At 32.0% G+C, this 21630-nt stretch overlaps 1 protein-coding gene across 2 annotated transcripts; it reads right to left on the bottom strand.

Annotated features, from left to right (window-relative positions):
- Window positions 1-465: 465 nt before the first annotated feature.
- LOC126771328 (phospholipase A1-like) lies at window positions 466-14099 on the bottom strand. Of its 2 annotated transcripts, none has more exons than XM_050491178.1 (7): window positions 13955-14099; window positions 13716-13764; window positions 5702-5969; window positions 4835-4983; window positions 4243-4469; window positions 3734-3904; window positions 466-712 (listed from the first exon to the last, which is right to left on the bottom strand). In XM_050491178.1, exons 1-6 carry the CDS (start codon window positions 13998-14000, stop codon window positions 3744-3746), a joined length of 900 nt encoding a protein of 299 aa, XP_050347135.1. In that variant the 5' UTR covers window positions 14001-14099; the 3' UTR covers window positions 466-712; window positions 3734-3743. The 2 variants fall into 2 exon arrangements, with proteins under 2 accessions (XP_050347135.1, XP_050347134.1); XM_050491177.1 differs by having other exon boundaries at window positions 3734-3890.
- Window positions 14100-21630: the final 7531 nt, after the last annotated feature.

Genomic DNA, 21630 nt, shown 5'->3' with positions numbered 1-21630 from the left:
ATTATAATAAAATAAACAGCGCGCGCGTCACCTTATCATCGTTAACGGCGCGAAATTAATCTCAAATTCCACATATTGACAGATTAAAGATTATTAAAAAAAAAAAATTAGGCACCATAAGTGGATTTATTCCATTATTTTATTATCTGTCTAATTTAAAACTAATCACAATAACTTTTTCGTCCCTTGTTAACTTTGAGGACTATTTTAATACAATATTATGCTTAAATAACTAGATTATACTATGCTAATTTATAAATGCAAGAAACAGTGCTTTTTAAAGAAGCACACTAATAATTACGACTCTCAACTGATTTTACATTCTAATGTATGAAATATATTTTTTGTCTTCCTACTGTAATATTTTAAAATTACATTGGAATTTTATTTCAGTTTGTAATTTTATTATTTTTGTTGCAAAAAGTTAATGTCAATAATCTTTTACTGTTTTAATTTGCATACTTTGAGAGTTATAATTTTTTAGCAATATGATGTTTTCTAAGAACATATAAAAAACGATGAATTCGCTGTTTTAAAATATATTTTTTATGAATTTTTGGTATTAACGTTTTATCTCAAGAGTTTGAAAATAACGGAGAGCGCTGAATTTGCTGAGTTGCGTCGTCTTCTCGATTGGTCCGGCATCATCCCGGACGATCCTTTGCTAAACGGTGTTTGTTGATTCGTCGTGAGAAAATAGTTTCCACGGGCTCTGGATATATTAAAATAACAGTTACATACTTAGTTTCTATAAATATATTAAAAAAACAATAATACGCGTGCAACTCTGTGATATTAATGAAACTTCTTAACATTTATAATAATAATAAATAATAATGTCCTCCAGACCGATTTCAGCCACGGCGGTCAATCTCAGATTAGCCAACTGCGCAGGAGATATTATAGTGCAAAAGTGTTTGCGCAAACACAGGTGCACTCTCTATTCCCTAACTCTCAAAATGCGATAGGACGGCAATCCGACATGACCGGAAAGAGTTCAGGCGCAGGACCCAGCGGCTTTACATGCTTTAACATCTATATAGTCTATTCCAATCGCAATAGGAGTAGATTTAAACAAACCGTAATTTTAAATATTCCAAGTGATTTGCTGATAACTCCGTTACATTATGCACTACAAATAGGTCTTGATTATTATATCTACATTTGTAATACAACAATATTCTACTTAACTCCACTTTAATTTTACTTCCAAAGTTCCAGAAACATTTTGCCGACATTCGAGACACCGTTTTTCAATGAACTGATAATTATTAGATCCTTACATATGAAATTAGCGTTTTGTCGTACTGACCACTTTGATCTGAAATATCTCCTCTTTGGTTGAAAATTCCAAATTCAAATTTGTAAATTCATTTAGCTGGTACATTTGAGTTTTGAAAGTCATTTATTTGTTTTTTCCTCAATATTTTTTTCTTTGGCGTCGCTTATTACCGCACAATGGAAAACATGAAATATCGGTATATTTACGAGTACGAGTTCTACCGTGGGACTAGTGCTGCAGAAACAACTCGAAGGATTAATGATGTGTACGGCGCTGGTGTCGCAAAAGAAAGCACGGTACGTTTTTGGTTTCAACGTTTTCGTTCTGGAAATTTCGACCTTCAGAACCAACCCCGTGGACGGTCGGAGACCAAAGTGGAAAATGAAGAAGCACTATAGAGATAGCTGTAGGCTTCGGGGTAAGTGATAAAACTGTATTAATCCACTTGAAGCAAATCGGGAAAGTAAAAAAACTTGAACGATATAGGGTACCTCATGAATTGAGTGAATCGAACTTGCTAACACGCGTCGACTGCTGTGATACTTTGCTTAACCGACTTTGCTTAACCGAATCATTACTTGTGATTAAAAGTGTATACTGTACGATAATCGGAAGCGCTCGTCGCAATGGCTGAAGCCAAATCCTACCCTAAACGAAAATTGACTCAGAAAAAGTTACTTGTATGTGTTTGGTGGACTAGCGCCGGTGTCTTTTTTTCTTCTTTTTTATAGAATAGGAAGGCGAACGATCATATGGGCCACCTGATGGTTAGTGGTCACTAAACGCCCTTAGACATTGGCATTGTAAGAAATTTCAACCATCGCTTACATAGCCAATGCGCCACCAACCTTGGGAACTGAGATTTGTCCCATGTGCCTGTAATTACACTGGGTCACTCACACTTCAAACCGGAACACAATAATACAAAGTACTGTTGTTTTGCGGTAGAATATCTGATGAGTGGGTGGTACCTACCCAGACGAGCTTGTACAAAGCCCTACCACCAGTTCACTACAGCTTTCTAAAATCTGATGATGAAGAATGATCATGATTGAAGAACTAGCTGCTAAACAACCGATATTGGTCGCTTTAGGCCACTGCTGCTTCACGACAACGCAAGACCACACACTGTACAACAAACAACCACTAAGTTAGATGAGCTACAATTGGAATGTCTGCGACAATCACCGTACACCCCGAACCTTGCTGCAACAGATTACCATTTTTTCCGGAATTTGGACAACTTCTTACAAGGAAAAAATTCAACTCCGATGCGGCAGCCCAAACCGCCTTCAAAGAGTTTTTTGGTTCTCGCCCCCATGGTTTTTTTAGTAAAGGGATCAATGAACTACCTATGAGATGGCAAAAGTTCATAGATAATAACGGTGCATACTTTGATTAATTGAATATATTTTACAAAAAAAAAAAACTTTATATTCCTCCCGCACAAAACGCCAATTTCATATGTAAGGAAATTGTATTTATAATATAAAATTGTATATTAAGGTCTCGACCAAGAACGTTCAGTAAACGAATGAAGAACGAATGATTATATATATAAAAATTGTTAACTACTTTAATTTACTGTATCCGAGACACTATCTTTATTTTTAACTTAAATTAACGTAAAAAATTGTATATTTCTCATTTTAAGTGAATTTTTTGTATTCTTTATGAGAAATAAATGTCTATAAACCGAAAAATATATTATTTTAGTTTTGTTATAAATTTTAATTTTTTTAAATAGATATTTTTTTATTTGTATATAAAATATTCGGTAAAGATGTTATTATCATGTAACGTCAGATAACGAAACAAAAAATTAATAGTTTACAAAACACACAAAATATAGATTTCTTTAAAATTCAATTTATAGTTTTGAAAATAATAAAAGAGTCATATAGTAGCTATTTTTAATTTTGATTTTTGTACAAACACATATTAATATTACATATTCTTGTCAATAATTCTTATGTATGTAAGTGATTTATTTTGTAAGTAAAACAATACAATTCCATAACGTACTAACGTAGTTAAAATTTACGTAATCAAATTAAATATGACGTATTTAGCTGTTTAGTATGTAGAATGTATGTCTATAAGTCTATATATCTGATCGAAATTCGGCCATGGCGGCCATTCTCAAGGCTATTCAAACTGATCTGGAGATGTAATCGTGCACAAAAAAAACGGGTGCACTCTGATAATCCTATGGGATGGCAATCTAACACAATCGGGAGAGGTCGTGTACATCAAACATATTCACGTCTTTTTCGGGACACGGAATTTTAATATTAAAAACTTTATGACTCCCAGCTCAGCTATTTAAATTTGTCAGCCTCGTAAGCTACAAGACCGACTAAGGTTAGACTAGCTGTTTCTATAGTATTTATAGATAATAAATGTAATATGATATGTATAGTGTCTCGAGATGTTTTTACATTAACTTACTTTGTATTAGTTAAATCTCCCATATAATTTGTGATAGCTGGTGCGGTTTCCATAGCGAGCCATGCGTTGTAGTTCTCAGCTGCCGCTGCTGGGAACGCTGTCCCATAACTAATGGATTCGACGAGGTATCGCCACGCGCGATCGTGGCTACACAGATCTGGAAATATTTTTCTATGACATTAATCAATTATTAATTCAAAATATGATAATAATAACATCTTAAGACATTATTCACACACGACCGTCTGATCCCAAATTAAGCAGAGCTTGTGCTATGGAAACCAGATAACTGATATACTACATACACTACTTTTCTTTTGTTACTACATACTTATATAGATAATTACACTCAGACTCAGAACAAACAGACATGGTCGTGCACAAAAATGTCTGTCCTGGGTGGGAATCGAACAAACAACCTTCGGCGTGAAAGGCTACTATCTACTATCTACCAACCACGCCAACCGTCTCGTCATTTTATTATTATATAATTAAGAAATATTCATTACCTTCCGGAGTGAACATATCAAATGTCCCGCTGGGACATCCGGGCTGCATGCCGTCATCGGGTGAATAGTTCGGCCACAGGTCGACAGTGCCAGTTGACTTACTGGTCCCGTACGATCCAGGGTTCGTATGGATAATATCAACAAACTTAGCACAGGTGCGGTCCAAGCCGGTCTGTATCGCGAATGTACCTTCAAATAGAGCACGCGCTGGATCTAGACCTGTGATCCTGAAAATATTATTTTTTATATTTGTTTGCGTTTATACATGAATGTTAATATCTTATGATAAAACGGAACGCACCTAAAATTATGCATATAATTAATTACGCATATTCAAACATAAAAGAATGTCCTATTCGCAAAAATGACTTTCATTTAAAAAACTATCACAAGCTTATGGTCAAATTTTATTCAACTTGAGGCCAAGCCATTGAATTATTATTTATATTAAAGTGTCTTGAGGTTTCCGGTTGTAATAAAAGAAGTATGTTGGTAGCCAAGTCTCACTAAAATACTTTTTATTTAAATGAGATTTGGCTATTATTATGGCGTTGCTTATTATTTTTCATCTTCAATTCGTAGCTATTTGTACCTGGATATGACTTGTCCCCTTTTTCTAGTCCATCTGCCAGCAAATGCCATGATATGAGCCCCCAAGGAATGTCCCACGAGATGAACTTCAGTCATGTTCAGACCGACTTGCGATAGGGTTACCAGCGCGTCGCCGAGTTCGTGGCCGATCTGTAAATGTTAAAAAAAATATATCAAGTGTGACAGAAATTGTGAAAATAAACACAAATTATTTAGCCGTAGATGCGGCTATCAAACTATTAAACAAATTTTAAAATGCAAATTATACGCAATAAATCTAATAAAACATGCGGAAAAGTTTATTTATATGCTGATATTTTATTTTAATGCGATTAAGAAGAGTAAATAATTTACTGTTTTAATTTTCATCAGGATTCCGTTCAAACAGAAAAATACAGAACTTTTTAAAACGTTAGCCGATTTTCTTATTTCTTTTTCAAAACAAAACGATTGTCACTGTTTATTTTATTTAATAACTCATGCATAGTTTTGAATGGGAATCAGAACATTTAAATTAATTAATTAAAAATTCTTAAACGCGGGTCGTTCTTGACCTGGAGTCGATTCTACAAACGAATTGTCACTTTATCGCAATCGAATCGAAGACGTTCGTTAGCCGAAGGTAATCGTTACCGTTTCTCCGTTTTCCTATTCTTTAATTCAATTATCGCTTGTTGGTATAAAAGTTAACAATTTCGTTTGGTTATGAAATAACGGTATATGTTAACATCATATCGGTTCGGTTGTGATCCGAATGGATGTAGAATAATCAAAGTTCGTTTAGAATTGAGTCGGGAACGTATCGTAATCGTTAAAGATTAGTAGAATTGACTCCCTGCATATTTAAATAATATGGAAATGAACTCACTCGTTTCGCGTTCGGTACAGCGTACAACGCATATCCAAGGGGTATACCCAAAACTCCGCTCTGAGCTTCTTCCTGCCAATCGAGTAGTAAAACATTTCGTTTCTTGGTTTCCAAGTATCTACTGAGTACTGCAGTTGTGGCTGGGCCATATGTTTTCCCTCTATACCCAAATGTATAGATGACAGTTGGGAGGTTTGGGTCAAAGCATGGATCGTTCATCATCGGTGTTGGATGATTCAGTGACATCACAGTGTAGTTGTCTAGAGAACTGGAAGTTGTAATAATTATTAAATGATATATGTGTGAAAATAAATGATATATGTGTGAAAGCCGAGATGGCCCAGTGGTAAGAACATGTGAATCTTAACCGATGATCGTGGGTTCAAACCCGGGCAAGCACCACTGAATTTTCATGTGCTTAATTTGTGATTATAATTCATCTCGTGCTTTACGGTGAAGGAAAACATCGTGAGGAAACCTGCATGTGTCTAATTTCACTGAAATTCTGCCACATGTGTATTCCACCAACCCGCATTGGAGCAGCGTGGTGGAATAAGCTCCAAACCTTCTCCTCAAAAAGAGGAGAGGAGGCCTTTAGCCCAGCAGTGGGACATTCACAGGCTGTTACGGATATGTGTGAAAGAAAAAAAAATATTAATATAAGAATATTAATAACGTCCCTTATGTTTATGTAGCCGAAAGTATCAGTTATTTATATTATAATTCTGTATATAAAAAAATAATGATTATGTTCATATTATATAGGTTTGCGCTATGTTAATGCGATTGAGTGGAAAATTTGGCCAATTGTCGTTGGCGCGTGCGTGAAGGTTTTCGAAATAGTATCGTGAATGTACAATGGCGACTTGTGAGTCGTAATGTCTTAACTTGGCTGTAATGACACGACCAGTTGCTAGTTAAAACTACAAAAATGCATAGATAAAATAATGTTGGCATTACGGGACTTCCAATAATGTGAAACGTGAAAATTCGTGGTAATTCGAATAATTTCTAATAAAAGAAAGCATATTATAAATAAATATGGAGTAAAATAATTAGTTTCTTTGAGATAATGAATTTTAATTTGCCTAATAGTATTTAAGAAATCATTGTCGGTCCTTCGATGTTGATGTTTTTTTTTTATTATTTTATTTGTTAACTTAGTGCTTACTTGATATATTTTTGTTTTTGTATTTTTTATCTATCGTTTAAGAGTAGAGTACTGTATAATATTTGCACCTTAATGAAATAAAATAAATTATACAGCTAAATATATTTCTCATTATACTTCTCCAATATTTTTATTGGTGAAAAATATATATGTATATACAAAGAAACAATACGCAAGAGGATGGTTAATAACAGCAATGTGTTTAATGTCTATTAATTGCGAAAAACACGATTTTACTTTATTCAATTAGAGCTTGAAATCGCAAATTGCATTTTGAAATTACTTATATATTTTATGATTAATAACTTAATGTTATCGTGTTTTTGTTGTGACATTTGTATAAGGCTGCATCGATTAAGCTATATATATATATATATATATATATATATATATAAAGGTAAAGAATTTGATTGTTTGTATGCGTTAATCTCAGGATTTACCTGTTTGTTGTTTACCAGGATTTGACTGTAAAGTGATTTTGGTTCCTTTGTTTATTAGCTATTTTATAAAAATAAAATTTAAAAATTATAATATATTATAAAGCATATATATATCTCGTTTTCTATAGCCCTGATAATGTCTAAGGAAAATTTCCTGATAAGTAGATAAGTCGTGAAAGCTTAAAAAAGAAATACAGTTTGGAATTTATTGTATTAGTAGTTACGATGATTCATCAATTATATTAACCTTTTACTTCTTTTCGATTGCTTCATTGGTCTAGCGCCTTGATAAAGACATCCCGAGGCCCTGGGTTCGAAACCCAGGTTGGGACTGTAAAAAGTAATTGGGTTTTCGGTAGGAAATTTTTCAGTAGCAGCTCACCGACCCATGAAAAGCACGTAAAGTTCGCGTAGTCTGCTTTAAGATTGGCTGCCATGGCCGAAATCGGTCAGAATAGAATAACATAACTAAATAAAGCGATTCAATACGTACTCATTTGTATTAATTTATTTAAAACGTACTCATTCTTGTTACTTGATTTATAGTTAAAATATGTTCCGTCCATATTGTATCTTTGTTGTCCAAAAAATAATTCAATAAGCTTTATATCTTGATTCAAAGCCATTTGCTACTGCAATCGTCTAGCATATTAATTTAGAATTTTCAAAAAAACACCCAGCTATTGTTTTTATTGAATATTAAATGTAAAAAAAAAAACAATTTACTCTTCAATGTAAAAAAAATACGCAACAGGAAGTTATTAATCTAAGTTTATTCGAATCGAAAATACTCAATTTACTTCTTAGAATTAAATAATTGTTTTCAATATCATTTTATACAAGCTACCCGTTCCGGATTCACATGGGTTTAAGGGTTGACTTAGAAACAAATAGAGGGTAATGATATATACATTTAATTCTTATTTATTTTGATTATCATATTTCACTTTGACTTTCAGTAAATCGCAATTCATTTTAATATTAAAATCTAAATATTAACTTACAAACGTTAGGATACGTTATATGTTTATTATAAATATTAGGAAGATAACTGGCGCAGAACATCTGGGCTAATAAATAAGCCACAAATAATGAAGCAAAACAAATTAAGAAAAATAGAATTGTATTACACGTAAAATAATTAATCATAATATCTCTATTATAATGACTGCTTGGAAATGTACATCATGCGGGCATGTTTAAAAGTAAAATCTATATATATTAATAAAAATAAAGTGTCTGTCCGTGATTTCAAAATGACTGATTCTTTTTAAGTTAATTTGGCTATTTCTGAATCACCGGTCACGTGTACATGATAAGTCAAATAGGCATTATGTACTTTAAAATGGATAATTTGAAATGATTTTCGCCACAAACTTAATTCCACGTTGGCAAAGCCACGCGTTTTGCTATTCATTCAATGTACTAGAACTAAAGAAGAAGGTATTTTTATATATATAAAAAAAAACAATTTAAATAACCATGGCAACAAATTATTATCTTAATATGCGTTTGAAAAAAACGTAATGGTTGAAATAAATTTTATTGTCTCCAATTAAACGGAGACCTCGTATCAAACATTACCGAGTCTGAATTGCCACATTAACCATCGAACAGTTTTATTTATCAAGGTCTCATCACGTTGTCCCTGTTAGGAACGCGAAATTGAATACATAACACTGTCTGTTATGCGTGGAAACGAAAAACCGGTACGTTACGTGACAAGTAAATAATCGGAGTCAATAGATTGAAAAGAAAGCGGTCATATGTATTTTTTACAAGACGATTACGTGTAAACCTTTACCGTTTTCCATAATAAATAATATGAATGGGATCATTAATCCACTTAGAAGACCTTGGTGATGAAACACTAAGGCTGTTATGATAGGGGCTCCGTGACTTAATCGCTCGGGTCATTGGTGTTCGAGGAAAATCTTTTCGTCATTGAATATGTTCTGAATTATAAGATTAAATTCGGAGTTCCGTTACCTATTTGAATTTATTGTCATCATCGAGGTTAAAATTTAAATATAATGATAAAATAGTAAATATTATATGGTTGAAGGCGTTGGTTTTAGGAATCATATAACATTCATTTCATTGCAGAAGGTTTCAGGCTATATATAGCATTAAATAATAAAATAAATTGACGCTACAACGCTAAAGAGAGGGGAAAACCATACATGTCAACAATTATGGATATATGTATTAAACTGGCTTGTAAATATCTTTACTAATATTATAAATGCGAAAGTGAGTTTCATTTGTTTGTTACGCTTAACTACTACTCAACTGATAGGCGGTATTGAGATATAACCTATTATGTCAACGTAGAGAGAAAATTAATGAATAAGAAAATATATATAATGTGGTGAATATATTCTTACGTAAAAAAAACTATAAATTAACGATTTGATAACGTTTAAAATTAATTTGATAACGTTAATTGCGTAACAAACCTACTTTCTATTATTGTCATCTCATTCGTTTGCATATTTTTTATGTTTCTCATTAAAATTTGTCGGACAGCTGATCATTTCAAATATAATTTAGCGGTCTTGTTTTACTTTAATGAATGAATTCAGAAATATAAGAAGGCATTTATTATATTTTCTAAAATTGTTAATATAATGTATAATTTAATTATTAAATATAATATAATCGCGAAGGGTAGACGGTACTTTTTATTTTCAGTAATTAAGAAAGGAATAATAACTGAAGATAACGGGTTCGAACTTTGGCAAGCACTACTAGATTTTTATATGATGCCTGTATGTGTCGAATGAAAATTTAACACAGGTGTATCCCTCAGCCCGTGGCGGTAACAGCGTGGTGGGAGAAGCTCCAAACCTTATCCATTAAACGTTACCACTCCTGACTCCTACGTGGCGGTCGTAGAGTGATTTTATATAACCTTTCTCATAAAATGTCATATCTAATGCAAAAAATATAAGGTAGAGTATGAGATAAACAAAATCTTCAGCTTTATAATATTAGGTTTAGAATATTGTAAGTATGTTTTGTACATCTTCTCTGTTTTTCTATCCATTACCTATGATAAAAACTAAGTTTTCAGCATAATAAAGTAGACCTTTCTTCTAATAATATTTAATAATGTTTCTATAGTAAGATTCCATAGCCTTTTAACTTGGCCTATCAATTTTGAATATCTTGTCGAAAAACATTATGAAATAAGGTGTATTACTCAATAAAATATTATATAGATGGTATAAAAACGTCGAGTTAGTATTCGTTGATTTTAATGCAGGATAAAAGATAAATTTAATTGTATTTAATTTATATGCCTGTGTGAATTAGTGGAAAAGTAAAAAGTGAGTTTCTTCTCAATACAATCTTTATTCCGAACCGGTGATAGCTTTATATTTAATTCAATACTAATATGATAATTTTATGAGTCACTTGATTAAATATTTTGATTTTATAATAGAGAATCGATACAGTTATGCTATCTTAAAATACAAATTTAAAATTGATTACGTAATAATACGTAGAACATAATTGTATACTGCTTAAATCAGGGCTTTTTTCTATCACAGATCACGACGTAAGATCAATGTTCATGACTTGGATTTAGTTTTTTTCCATTTTTTTGTTCTTAAATATTATTCAAGAATGAGATCATATATTTTTATATACAAATATACTGACAATGCCTGTTTTTAAGCAATAACTAATATTACTAATAATTAACCGTAAACCTTGAGCTAAAAGTAACAACCTGCAATTGTCCTACTGCTGCTGGGCTGAGATTTACTCTCACTTTGAGGAGAAGATTTAGAGTTTATTCAACCACGCTGCTCCTTCGGTTTCTTTATGATATTTTCCTTGAGAGATGAATTATAAACTTAAAGCAGATGAAGTATTCAGTGATACTCGCAACGGTTTGAACCCACAATCATCGATTAAGATTCACGTGTTCTAGCCACTGGTCCGTCTCTGGCTCTTCGACCTTGTGGTAAGAGTACAACAATAGCTCAAGGCATCATGTTCTAAATTAATGAATGCCTGTATATTATTAGGACTTGAGGATTTAACTTCTGCTTCTTCTAAAGCTTCTAAGTTCTTCTAATGAAGTATAACCTATACTAAGACTTTGTTCGATTTTCTGTTCTGATTTATCACATGTTCGACCGCAAAACAGCAATCCGTAGTATTGCTGTGTTCATGTTTGTGAGTGTGCTAGTGTAACTCCGGGAACAAGATATATCATCTTAATTCCCACTATTTATAGCGCATTCACGCTGTAAGGAATGATAATATACAGCGCCATTGTTTATGGACGGAGATGACTTACCATCGAGTGTAATAAATAATTTAAAAAAATATTTCGTATTGCCCTCCTAGGATTTCGCCCGGGATCACTTGATGTTAATATTCTCGTTATTATAAACAAGCAACAAAAACATTGTTGCCGTAAATATATCACGGAGATTAGGTGTCATTTTCTTTTAATAATGCATAGACCGTATTCCACCAACCCGCACTGGAGCAGCGTGGTGGAATAAGCTCCAAACCTTCTCCTCAAAAAGGGAGACGAGGCCCTTAGCCCAGCAGTGGGACATTCACAGGCTGTTACGGAATAATGTATATTATTGAACGATATATACACTATAAAGAATAGCAATTATTAAAATAAAACTGTCGATAGAAGATATTTTCACAAGTAGGATTCAATCGAAAGTGAAGCTACCAACGATTCGGAATCTCAGTTCTACCGATAAAAACCAGCAAGAAAGTTGGTTACTCTCTTTCTCAAATAAAATACATTGACAACTATTTAATGTTCAATTTATATATTATATATTTACAATACAATTATATTATGTTGTATATATTCGATAATATATAACTTTATGAATAGAAAAAGTATATGTTTAAATATTATATAAATGAATATCTTGCAGGACGTATCGACTAAATAATAATTTACTAACTTTTCGTGTTTATACATTAGTTGTCGCTGATTCTATTACGATTATCTAAATTATTGTAAATATACATATTGTTATAAAAAAGAAAAACATACCAAGGAATACCCGAGTTCTCAGATTAAAAAAACCTTCTTAAACTAAACGGAAACTTCATTAACATAGGAACCATGGAATGTAACATTTTCTAAGTATATCATAATTTTAAATAATTATCTTTTCATCAGCAAAGTAACATTATCGTAAAAATAAACCTTAGGGTCATATAAATATTACATATAGAATACTGCTTAAAGCAATATGAAATATAATTATATATATATATATTTATCAGATGGTTCCCGAAAACTTAAGTCGATTCCGAAGAATAAAGCTTATGTAGCACTTAACAATATACCTATTGTTATAAGTTAGAAGACAATATTATTATTTCACATATTTGTCATTAGTGCCTAACCCCTGTGATACTTTATCGCCAGATATATTTATAACAATAGAATTACGAACAAATATCACGATAACTACTAACGATACATAAGATAACACGCCCAAATTTATTTAAAGTATTTTTATTTAAACTCTATACTTAAATATTATTATTTTTTTACGAAGAATATCGCCATTTCGATAAATATTTTATACTCCATAATAATTTGTTCTAAAAGTTAGTAAATCGTTACAGGGATTTTTTTGATACAATAAAATTTTCTCACATCTACAAATCTTGTATACAAAAATTTAAAATCCATACATATGTATGTACATGGGAAAATATTATAATTTTACCTAAAAACTCGCCGATTTCCTTTTAGACAACTAATAATTCTCCCATAAGGACCTAATAGTATTATAAATGCGAAAGTAAGTTTGTTACATTTTCACGTCGTATCTACTGAATCAATCATTATGAAATTTTGCATACATGTTTTCAGGGGTTCAGAAAAGGATACCTTACAAAATTACCTATACCCTACAGGATATCTAAACCCCTCACACGCGGGCGAAGCCGCGGGCAGAAAATAGTAAAGTTATGCGGCCTATGCTTGTCTTGAAACCGTAAATCTTACAGAGGTAAGATTATGTAAATTTTCTATGAGATTTGGGTTATTATTTTCTGTTTTCATCAACAGGAACAAAAAGCATATTTCTTTTTTTTATAAGATTAATATCACTATATTCGGCTTGTGTTAGTTGGTTGTTTATATTCTCTCAAAAATTCTTAATGCGAAATGAACTATAATCAAATTTCACTGTCAGTCTCCCAATGCGTTTTCCTGTTAAGATATAATTCTTAAACTAATAATTTCCCAGCGAATCAAAGTTCCTATACGAATAAGTAATGTATCAGTACATAATTATGTGTTTTACTGCTTAAGATGTTATTTTGTGTAATTATTAAAAATATATATATTATCAACAATATTGATTTAAAAAAAAAAAAACTAAAAACTTACCTTTTATAACACCTAAGCCAAGCTGTTTGCGTATTGTCCAGAAAAAAACCTGAAAAATATATTTAATATATTTAATAATCAATATATGCCTATTTTAGGCACTTTAATATAGTTTGATAGAAAGCATTTGGAATATAAAATATTTAAAAAAAAAGCAAAAAAAAAATTCCATTCTTTAAGAAAATCGCCATTATTTGGTTGTTTATTTAATTCAGAATAATATATTTGAAAATACTTACCAATAATTATGGCGACTATCCAAATACATGATTGTGCTTTGTACATTTTCACAAAACTGTGCAAACGCGAAGTTGTATAAAAATACAATAACAATCCGTACTGAGGATGGCGCGACCGCTGATAGCAGCGTCTTTACAATCGCACTACGCTTCGAAAACTATACGATAACGCAGTCACGATTCAACTTACCCCATAACCGTCTTCAATGTTATATACGGAAAAAAAACTTTATACATGCCAGGAATTTCAATGAAAACATTTTGAAGACAATTGGCTCGAATTTCAAATGTATTTGTTTTTTTTTTTCATCGTGTTTGAATTACACTTTCTTGACAAATTCAAATATTGAACGCGTTCTGAATTACGATTGTGTTACGTCCGCCTTTATTGAGGTTAATAGATATTTTTATAAAAATCATAACGTTGTAATAATTATATTGTTGTCGTACTATATAAGTAATGGTTTAAGAAGTATAAGTCTGGTATGTAAAAGTTCACGTAACAGCCTATGTTCTTTTTTATATCTTAGACAGAAAATATATATTTTAAACTCTTATATATAATTTTTAACATAGTATCAATTTACGTGGTACACTTGGTTTGGACCCGTACTACACAGTACTCAGAGTGCGTAAACTATGTTTGATGTGCACGAAATATATTTCGTGTCTAAATTATTCGGACGCAATTTAGAATTAAAAAGCAACAATTTCGAAAAATAAAAATACAAATAACAACATTTAATTTTTAAACATATATTTTTTTTATTCATAAAAATTAGTCAGACGATTAAATACATTAAAGTTAATACATCAGTATTTAAAAGTGGCCAGTAACGATTGCATCATTACTTTTGTTTCGTCAACTTTAAAATTTTGAATGAAGAATTATTAGTATGTACATTTAAACGTTGAGAATATTATTTGTTCATTCTTGATTACGTTAGAATAAATTAAAAAAAATTGTAGAAGAAATCTAATGAATAATCCTTTTATGTACTAGAGATTTGTACATAATATATATCAATCAATCAATCAACAGCCAATCGTTGTCCACTGCTGAACATAGGCCTCTCCCAAGGTGCGCCAAAGCTCCCTGTCCTCCGCCTTCCGCATAATATATATATTTAAGTTTAAAGAATACTTTTAAAGAACACCAAATAGTAATGTGAGAAAGTAAAAAACTACAGCTTACTTAGTTAAACACTGATTTCTCTCTTTTTGTCATCATGGATTTGACATTCGAAAGAAGAAGACACCGCGTTAACAATATTTATAGGTAAAGTTAACATTCAAATCTTGCCACATTTGTATTTAAATTAAATATTACAATAGTATTTGTACTGGAATGATTTAAGAATTTTATATTTATAAATTAAGCGTATAACATTGCATATCAAGTTATATAAAACTAATTATTGCCTTTGATTCCGCATACATGAAGTTAATCGCAATCGTAGAGTAGATTAAAGCAAAAATTAATATAAATAAATTCTATACATATTATAAATAAGTATATAGAAAAATAGGATATTGCCAAATGTGTTGCTATTTATCTATACCTATGTAAGTAAGGTCCTTGAATTGGATAGACATACATACACACTTATATAATATATAATAAATAACTTATTTGCCATTTGTATTTGCAATTGCATTATTTACATTTGCTTGAAGATTGGTATGACAATCGGGTAGTGGTTTTATGGTACACCGTTTTCTGAACACGTAAGTTATTTAATCAAAAAACTTATTTAACCAAGCTTATAAAATTAAATGAATTTTTAATAATTGTTTATATATATAAATTTATAACTATAAAAATAATATTGGTATAAATTATGGTTAAACCTTTATTTATTCACTGGCAGGCTGTGAACCTTTTTCGCCCAAACCATAAGGCGACATTGAGTTGGTACGTAATTACGTTCGTAGTTACCACGCGCTCTAAAAGCAAATATTAGTGTGTAGCCACTTAGTGCAATCGACAACTGGTAATAATCATTAGTTTAGAGCCTTTTATATAATTAAGATATTCCTTTGTGGTAGGAAACATAATTTTTTTAAAAAAATATTTTTGAATTTTAGAGCATTTGCCGTTGTTTTTGACGTCAGTTACATGATTTATAATTTCCTTTTTTTTCCTAAATTTTCAGTAAACTATGGGACAAATGAAGCCATTATATATAAAACAGAAATAGAATTAAAAACATACTTTGGATCAGTATTATCTTCCAAATATAATATTTGATTGGTTCCTCCACCATTGTTAAAGGCGTCGCAGCTACTGGTAAGCTGCGCTTGGAAAGCGGTCGGATGCTTTACAGATTGTTTGAGCGATTGTGGCTTTTTTTTTTATATTCGCCGGGAGGGCAAATGACTCCACTCCACCTGATGGTAAGTGGTAGTAGAGTCCATATATATATATATATATATATATATATATCTATATATAGACTATCATATATATATAGCTAAAGTTTCAGCCAATTCAACAATATAGTTATATTATAGCAATTTGATCGAATAAATGTTTGACGTGATTCTTTAAATCGACATAACTTCAATATTTATAAACCGATTGAAATAATATATAAGGATTATATTGCGTTGATAAAGGCTTCCAGTAATAGTTTTACTCATATATATATTTATTATATATAGATAATTAAAATATTATGTTCAATTTCATTATTTTGCTATTTTTTTTTATCGATAAAGCAGTAATTCATCACTGTCTTTTGGGATTTACATTTAAGTGCTTGATAAATAATCAGTATATTATATGACAACAAGCCGAGATGGCCCAGTGGTTAGAACGCGTGAATCTCGACCGATTCAAACCAGGGCAAGAAACTTACCTCTTGATTATCTTTCCTTGTCTTCTCACTTCGTCACCGGTGTATCCCACAAGTTGAGCTCCAAGCGAGAAACCTATTAAATGAACATCTGCCAGACTTATACCATTATTGGAGAGTGCTATCAATGTTTTACCAAATTGTTCACCAACCGAAAACAAATTTAATTAAAATTGAAATAAGATCTATATTACATCTAATACACTATAACTTTCGTATTTTCATTGGTTTTCTATAGCGAAATATAGAAATTTTACAACGAACCCTTTTCGCATTGGGGATAGCCTTTACGGGGTATGAAACAGGAACAAGGATGCCACTCGCTGCTTCTCTTTCCCAGTTTAAAAGTAAAATATTAACTTTATTTAGGTAAACATTAATTATTTTCTCTACGGATAGGCACACCATTAAATCCGAATATGTAGAAAACTGTTTTTCGTTCAAATTGGAAGCAGGATGCATTTAATATAGGGACGGGGTCGTCCAGTGAAAATACTTGGTAATTTTCGAATGATCTGAAGCATTGGATGAGTTCCTTGCTAAAATTTTATTCTTTACGATAAAAAGCGATGTTTGTATGTGCTGGCAAATAAGTCTTTGTTTCAAATAATATGAACTTCAGACAAATATAAAAGTTAATTTATTGATAGTTTTATGCAAAAAAACAATAAAAAGTATAGTTTTACCCATCGTAGCAGCGTAGATCAGCACAGTTTGTGCTATATAACCTAGAAAACGATAAAAAGCTTTTAAAATAAATCATTTATTGTTTTTAATTTAAGAATTAAAAAAAAAAAAGAAAACCGAATTTAAAAAATTACATATCTATGGCTTTATATTTGACGTTTTCTATATACTACAATTTTGTCAGTAGTGTTATTCTGTAAGAAATCAATTCGTTACTCACCCGTGAAATTTTGATAACAGACCTATGTGATATACTATTTTGAAATTTGAATTAATTATAATTATTATGGTCAATGTCACAAATGACTTTCTGATATTTCACGACCGTTTTCCGCGATGAGTTTCGAGTTTGCTCTTACAGAATAGTCCTGTGATTGAAGTTAGTGCTTAAAGGTATTTTAATAGTGCAATTTATTAACCTATTTCTAGAATTTTCTTTTCTTCTTACCACTGCCTTTTATTTAATTCTCCTAAACTGAGACCCAAATTCGATTTATAGTACCAGTTTAAAAATTATATAAATTATCGTAATATTTACTCAATAAAACAAAAAAATATATAACTAATGATTTTAAAAATAAGTTCATTTTTTATATTATTAAATATTCTATAAAAAAAAAAAAAAAAAAATATATTAATTTTCACCACTTGAAATTTTCAAAAAATTTAAAATCCTTTTTTTCGTTCGTTTCGCAGATATTGTAACGTTTTTCTTATACCACCCTTCTTCAACTTATATTTCTTCTTCTTATGTACCCGCTTCACATTTTTTTTATTATGTCAACTTTAAATTTAATTAATGATAATGGTTCCGTAGATTTATAGTTCTACATAATTGAATATAAAACTTATTTAAAGCAGACATTAAACAGAAGACAGACAATTATTCTGCAATTTTACATTGTATATTTTATTTTAATATGCAGAACGATACATATACGATAGGTTAATTAATTAATTTACACTTAAACAAGTTCTTATTTAAAATTAATTAATTACTATGAAGCATTACGTTATGATAAGACATGACTAAATAAAGGAATGTTATGTTATTAGTAGAACACTAAATACATTATAATGGAATTTATAAACGTTATTTTTAATATGTATGTGTGTAAATTGGCGCGCCTTGGGGGTGAAATGGATTCGTATGTCGTGACGGCTAACGGCATGACGCAGTCTTATGCGCCCTTATGTCAATGCCCTCATACCCCGGTCACTACTTCCTTGTATGTACGCGTATACTGAATTCTTTTTTGCTACATTTTATTTACTATTGGTATTTTATTTATTATTAGTTACTTTTACTGTTGGTTGCCTTTACTGTTGGTTTTCTTTAATTATATGGGTGGCGTGTGGAAGGTGTTCGATGAGCGTCCATTTCTGTACCCCTTACAACGTGTAAGCAAAATTTCATTATGATCGGTTTAGTAATTAAGATGTGAAGGCGTAACAAATTAATATCCCGCGTCCGCATTTATAATAATATTAAGGATTTCAATAATCATCCATGTTTCACACCCGCCTGTCTTCCCGTGACGGTCACATTTTTTTTCCGTAATAAAATTTAAAAAATATAGCTTTTTTAAGATTTTGATAAATTTATTTTAATAAATATAACATACATCTCTAAGGTAATCAATTGATATAAATTATACTTACCAATTTATAAATAGAAATTACTTAATACAAAAAGTAATGATAAAATAATAAGCCTGTAAATATTCCACTGGAGAAGGTTTGGAGTTTATTGCATCACGGTCATCGAAAGCTGGTTGGTGGGATACAAGTGGCTGCTTTTCATTCAACCACATGCAGGCTTCCTCGCGATGTTTTCTTTCACTGCCAAGCATAATATGATGAATTATGAAAACAAATTAAGGACATGATAATTTTGTGGTACTTGGAATCTTCGGTTAAGATTCTCGCCTTCTAACCATTATCTACGAATAAAACAAAAGTTTAAAATATTCATTAATATGAGCCAAATCCACTTATACTTAATTATTATTAATCTTCTATAATCTATTTTTTATAGTATAGGTAGACGGACGAGCAGAGCCACCTGAGGAACCTGATTAAGGATCACAGACGCTCCATAGACATTGTTATTGTAAGAAATGTTAAGCGATGGATTACATCGCTAATGTGCTACCAACCTTGGAAACTAAGATGTTATGTCCCTTGTGGTCGTCACTCACCCTTCAAACCGGAACACAACAATACCAAGTACTGTTGTTTTGCGATAGAATATTCGATGAGTTGGTGGTACCTACCCAGACGAGCTTGCACAAAGCCCTACCACCAAGTAAAATAGTATAATATACATATGTACATTAGGCATACTTATTGTATATTCTTAGGGATGAAATAATCTTCTTGTAGCATTTGTTTTTTTACGGCAATAATTTTTTTTGATTATGATTTACTATCACCGTACTTACATTTAGGCCGTGGACACATAGACGGTGCGGCACCGGTCACCGTGTAACGGCACGGCGCCGCTACCGGGATACGACGCGGCGACATGCAGCAACACGGTGCCAAGTACAGTAAAGAACATATTTTAACACCTGCATCCCTCCCCATATGCAGGCGAATTCGCGAGTGCAAACTATTATCATAATAAAGCAAGAAATAGGCAAGTTACTCCCTGAGGTGCTGTACGTAACAGGCATGTATACATACGTTAGTAGCTTATTATGTAAGCGGAACTCTAATGATTCATATTTATTATTTCTTTAACGTACCTTTTCAACAAACACAACATTTAAAAGTTATCTATATAATATCCATTACCTAAGGCTGTGGTCTCCTATGAACGCCATCGGCCGCTTATAGCGTCACGCTTACTGTAGAATTGTATTGTTGTGGTCTTTTTTTTTGACGTCATATGCGTTAAAACTCTTTGGATCGCCTCTCTAGCAAATTTTGAGCTATTCTAGGCCTGGCATTTCATTCTGGACTACATCATTACTTACCATTATGCGTTTTTTATCAAAGATACTCAATCATTCAGTATTTCCATACCTAATGTAAGTTAACAACGAATTACTAATTCTTTTTTTTTACAGACTGGTATCTCACTTATTACATGCGAGTACTGTCTATCTATTATGGTTGTCACCGAGGCGTTGTTCCCTGCATGCATTGAAAGCTACCACTTTGTCTGGTGTTCAGTGTGCCTAGTGCGAATTTTTTTTACTTCTTCTATAGCATTGACCTTAATTGAAATAATTGATTTGTACGGAATTATGATTGCTGTCACTCGGCGGCGCTGTTTTCATTCCATACAAAGTATTAGACATACAGACGTTAATCGAAACGTTAACTTTGAAGTCGGCCGAGCATTTTATAGGAGACCGTAGCTTTATGGCCCTCACGTAACTTCAGTGACTACTAGATAGAAAGGTCGTCTGGTTGGTGTTTGTCATTGTGTTATAGATAAACAAAAGACCTTTTTTACGCGACAAATATTATTATTTTTATATCGCCATTAAATATTTAAAAAAGTCGAGCGACTGGCAAACAAGTACTCAAGCCTCCCTTCGTAGAGTAGACGAGTAGGGCATTATTTCACTTATGTTAAACTTGTGACTGCTTCGTTAGTCTAGTGGCTAGATGTAATGCGGCAGATCTGAAGGTCCTGGGTTCAATTCCCAGGTCAGGCCAATAAAAATTTATTGGGTTTTATTGGGTTCTGTCAGAAAATTCTCAGTAGCAGCCCGGAGTCTGGAAGTTGGAAGTGTGTAAACTCCTGTGCCTCAGAAAACACGTAAAGCCGTTGGTCCTGCGCCTGAATTCTTTCTGATAGTATCGGATTGCCGTCCCATCGGATAATGTGAGCATATATATATAATAAAATAGAGAGTGCTCCTGTGATTGTGCACACATTTGTGCTCTATAATATCTCCTGCGCAGTTGGCTAATATGTCTGGAGATTGGCCGCCGTGGCCGAAATCGCTCTGAAGGACATTATTATTATTATAATTCCACTTGTCGTTGGACGTCCGAACCAACACGTCATCGCCCAGTATACGCTGGAAGCGTGCCTTACATGGAAGGCGGTGAGGTAGATCATGGTCGGCGGTCGTACGAGATTTCTCTCTGCGAGTAATCGTGTCGCCGATG

This window comes from Nymphalis io, chromosome 10, assembly GCF_905147045.1.
Source record: "Nymphalis io chromosome 10, ilAglIoxx1.1, whole genome shotgun sequence".
Classification (NCBI taxonomy): domain Eukaryota; kingdom Metazoa; phylum Arthropoda; class Insecta; order Lepidoptera; family Nymphalidae; genus Nymphalis; species Nymphalis io.
The sequence above is the reverse complement of the archived record's forward strand: the minus strand, read 5'-3'. Positions and strand labels throughout refer to the sequence as shown.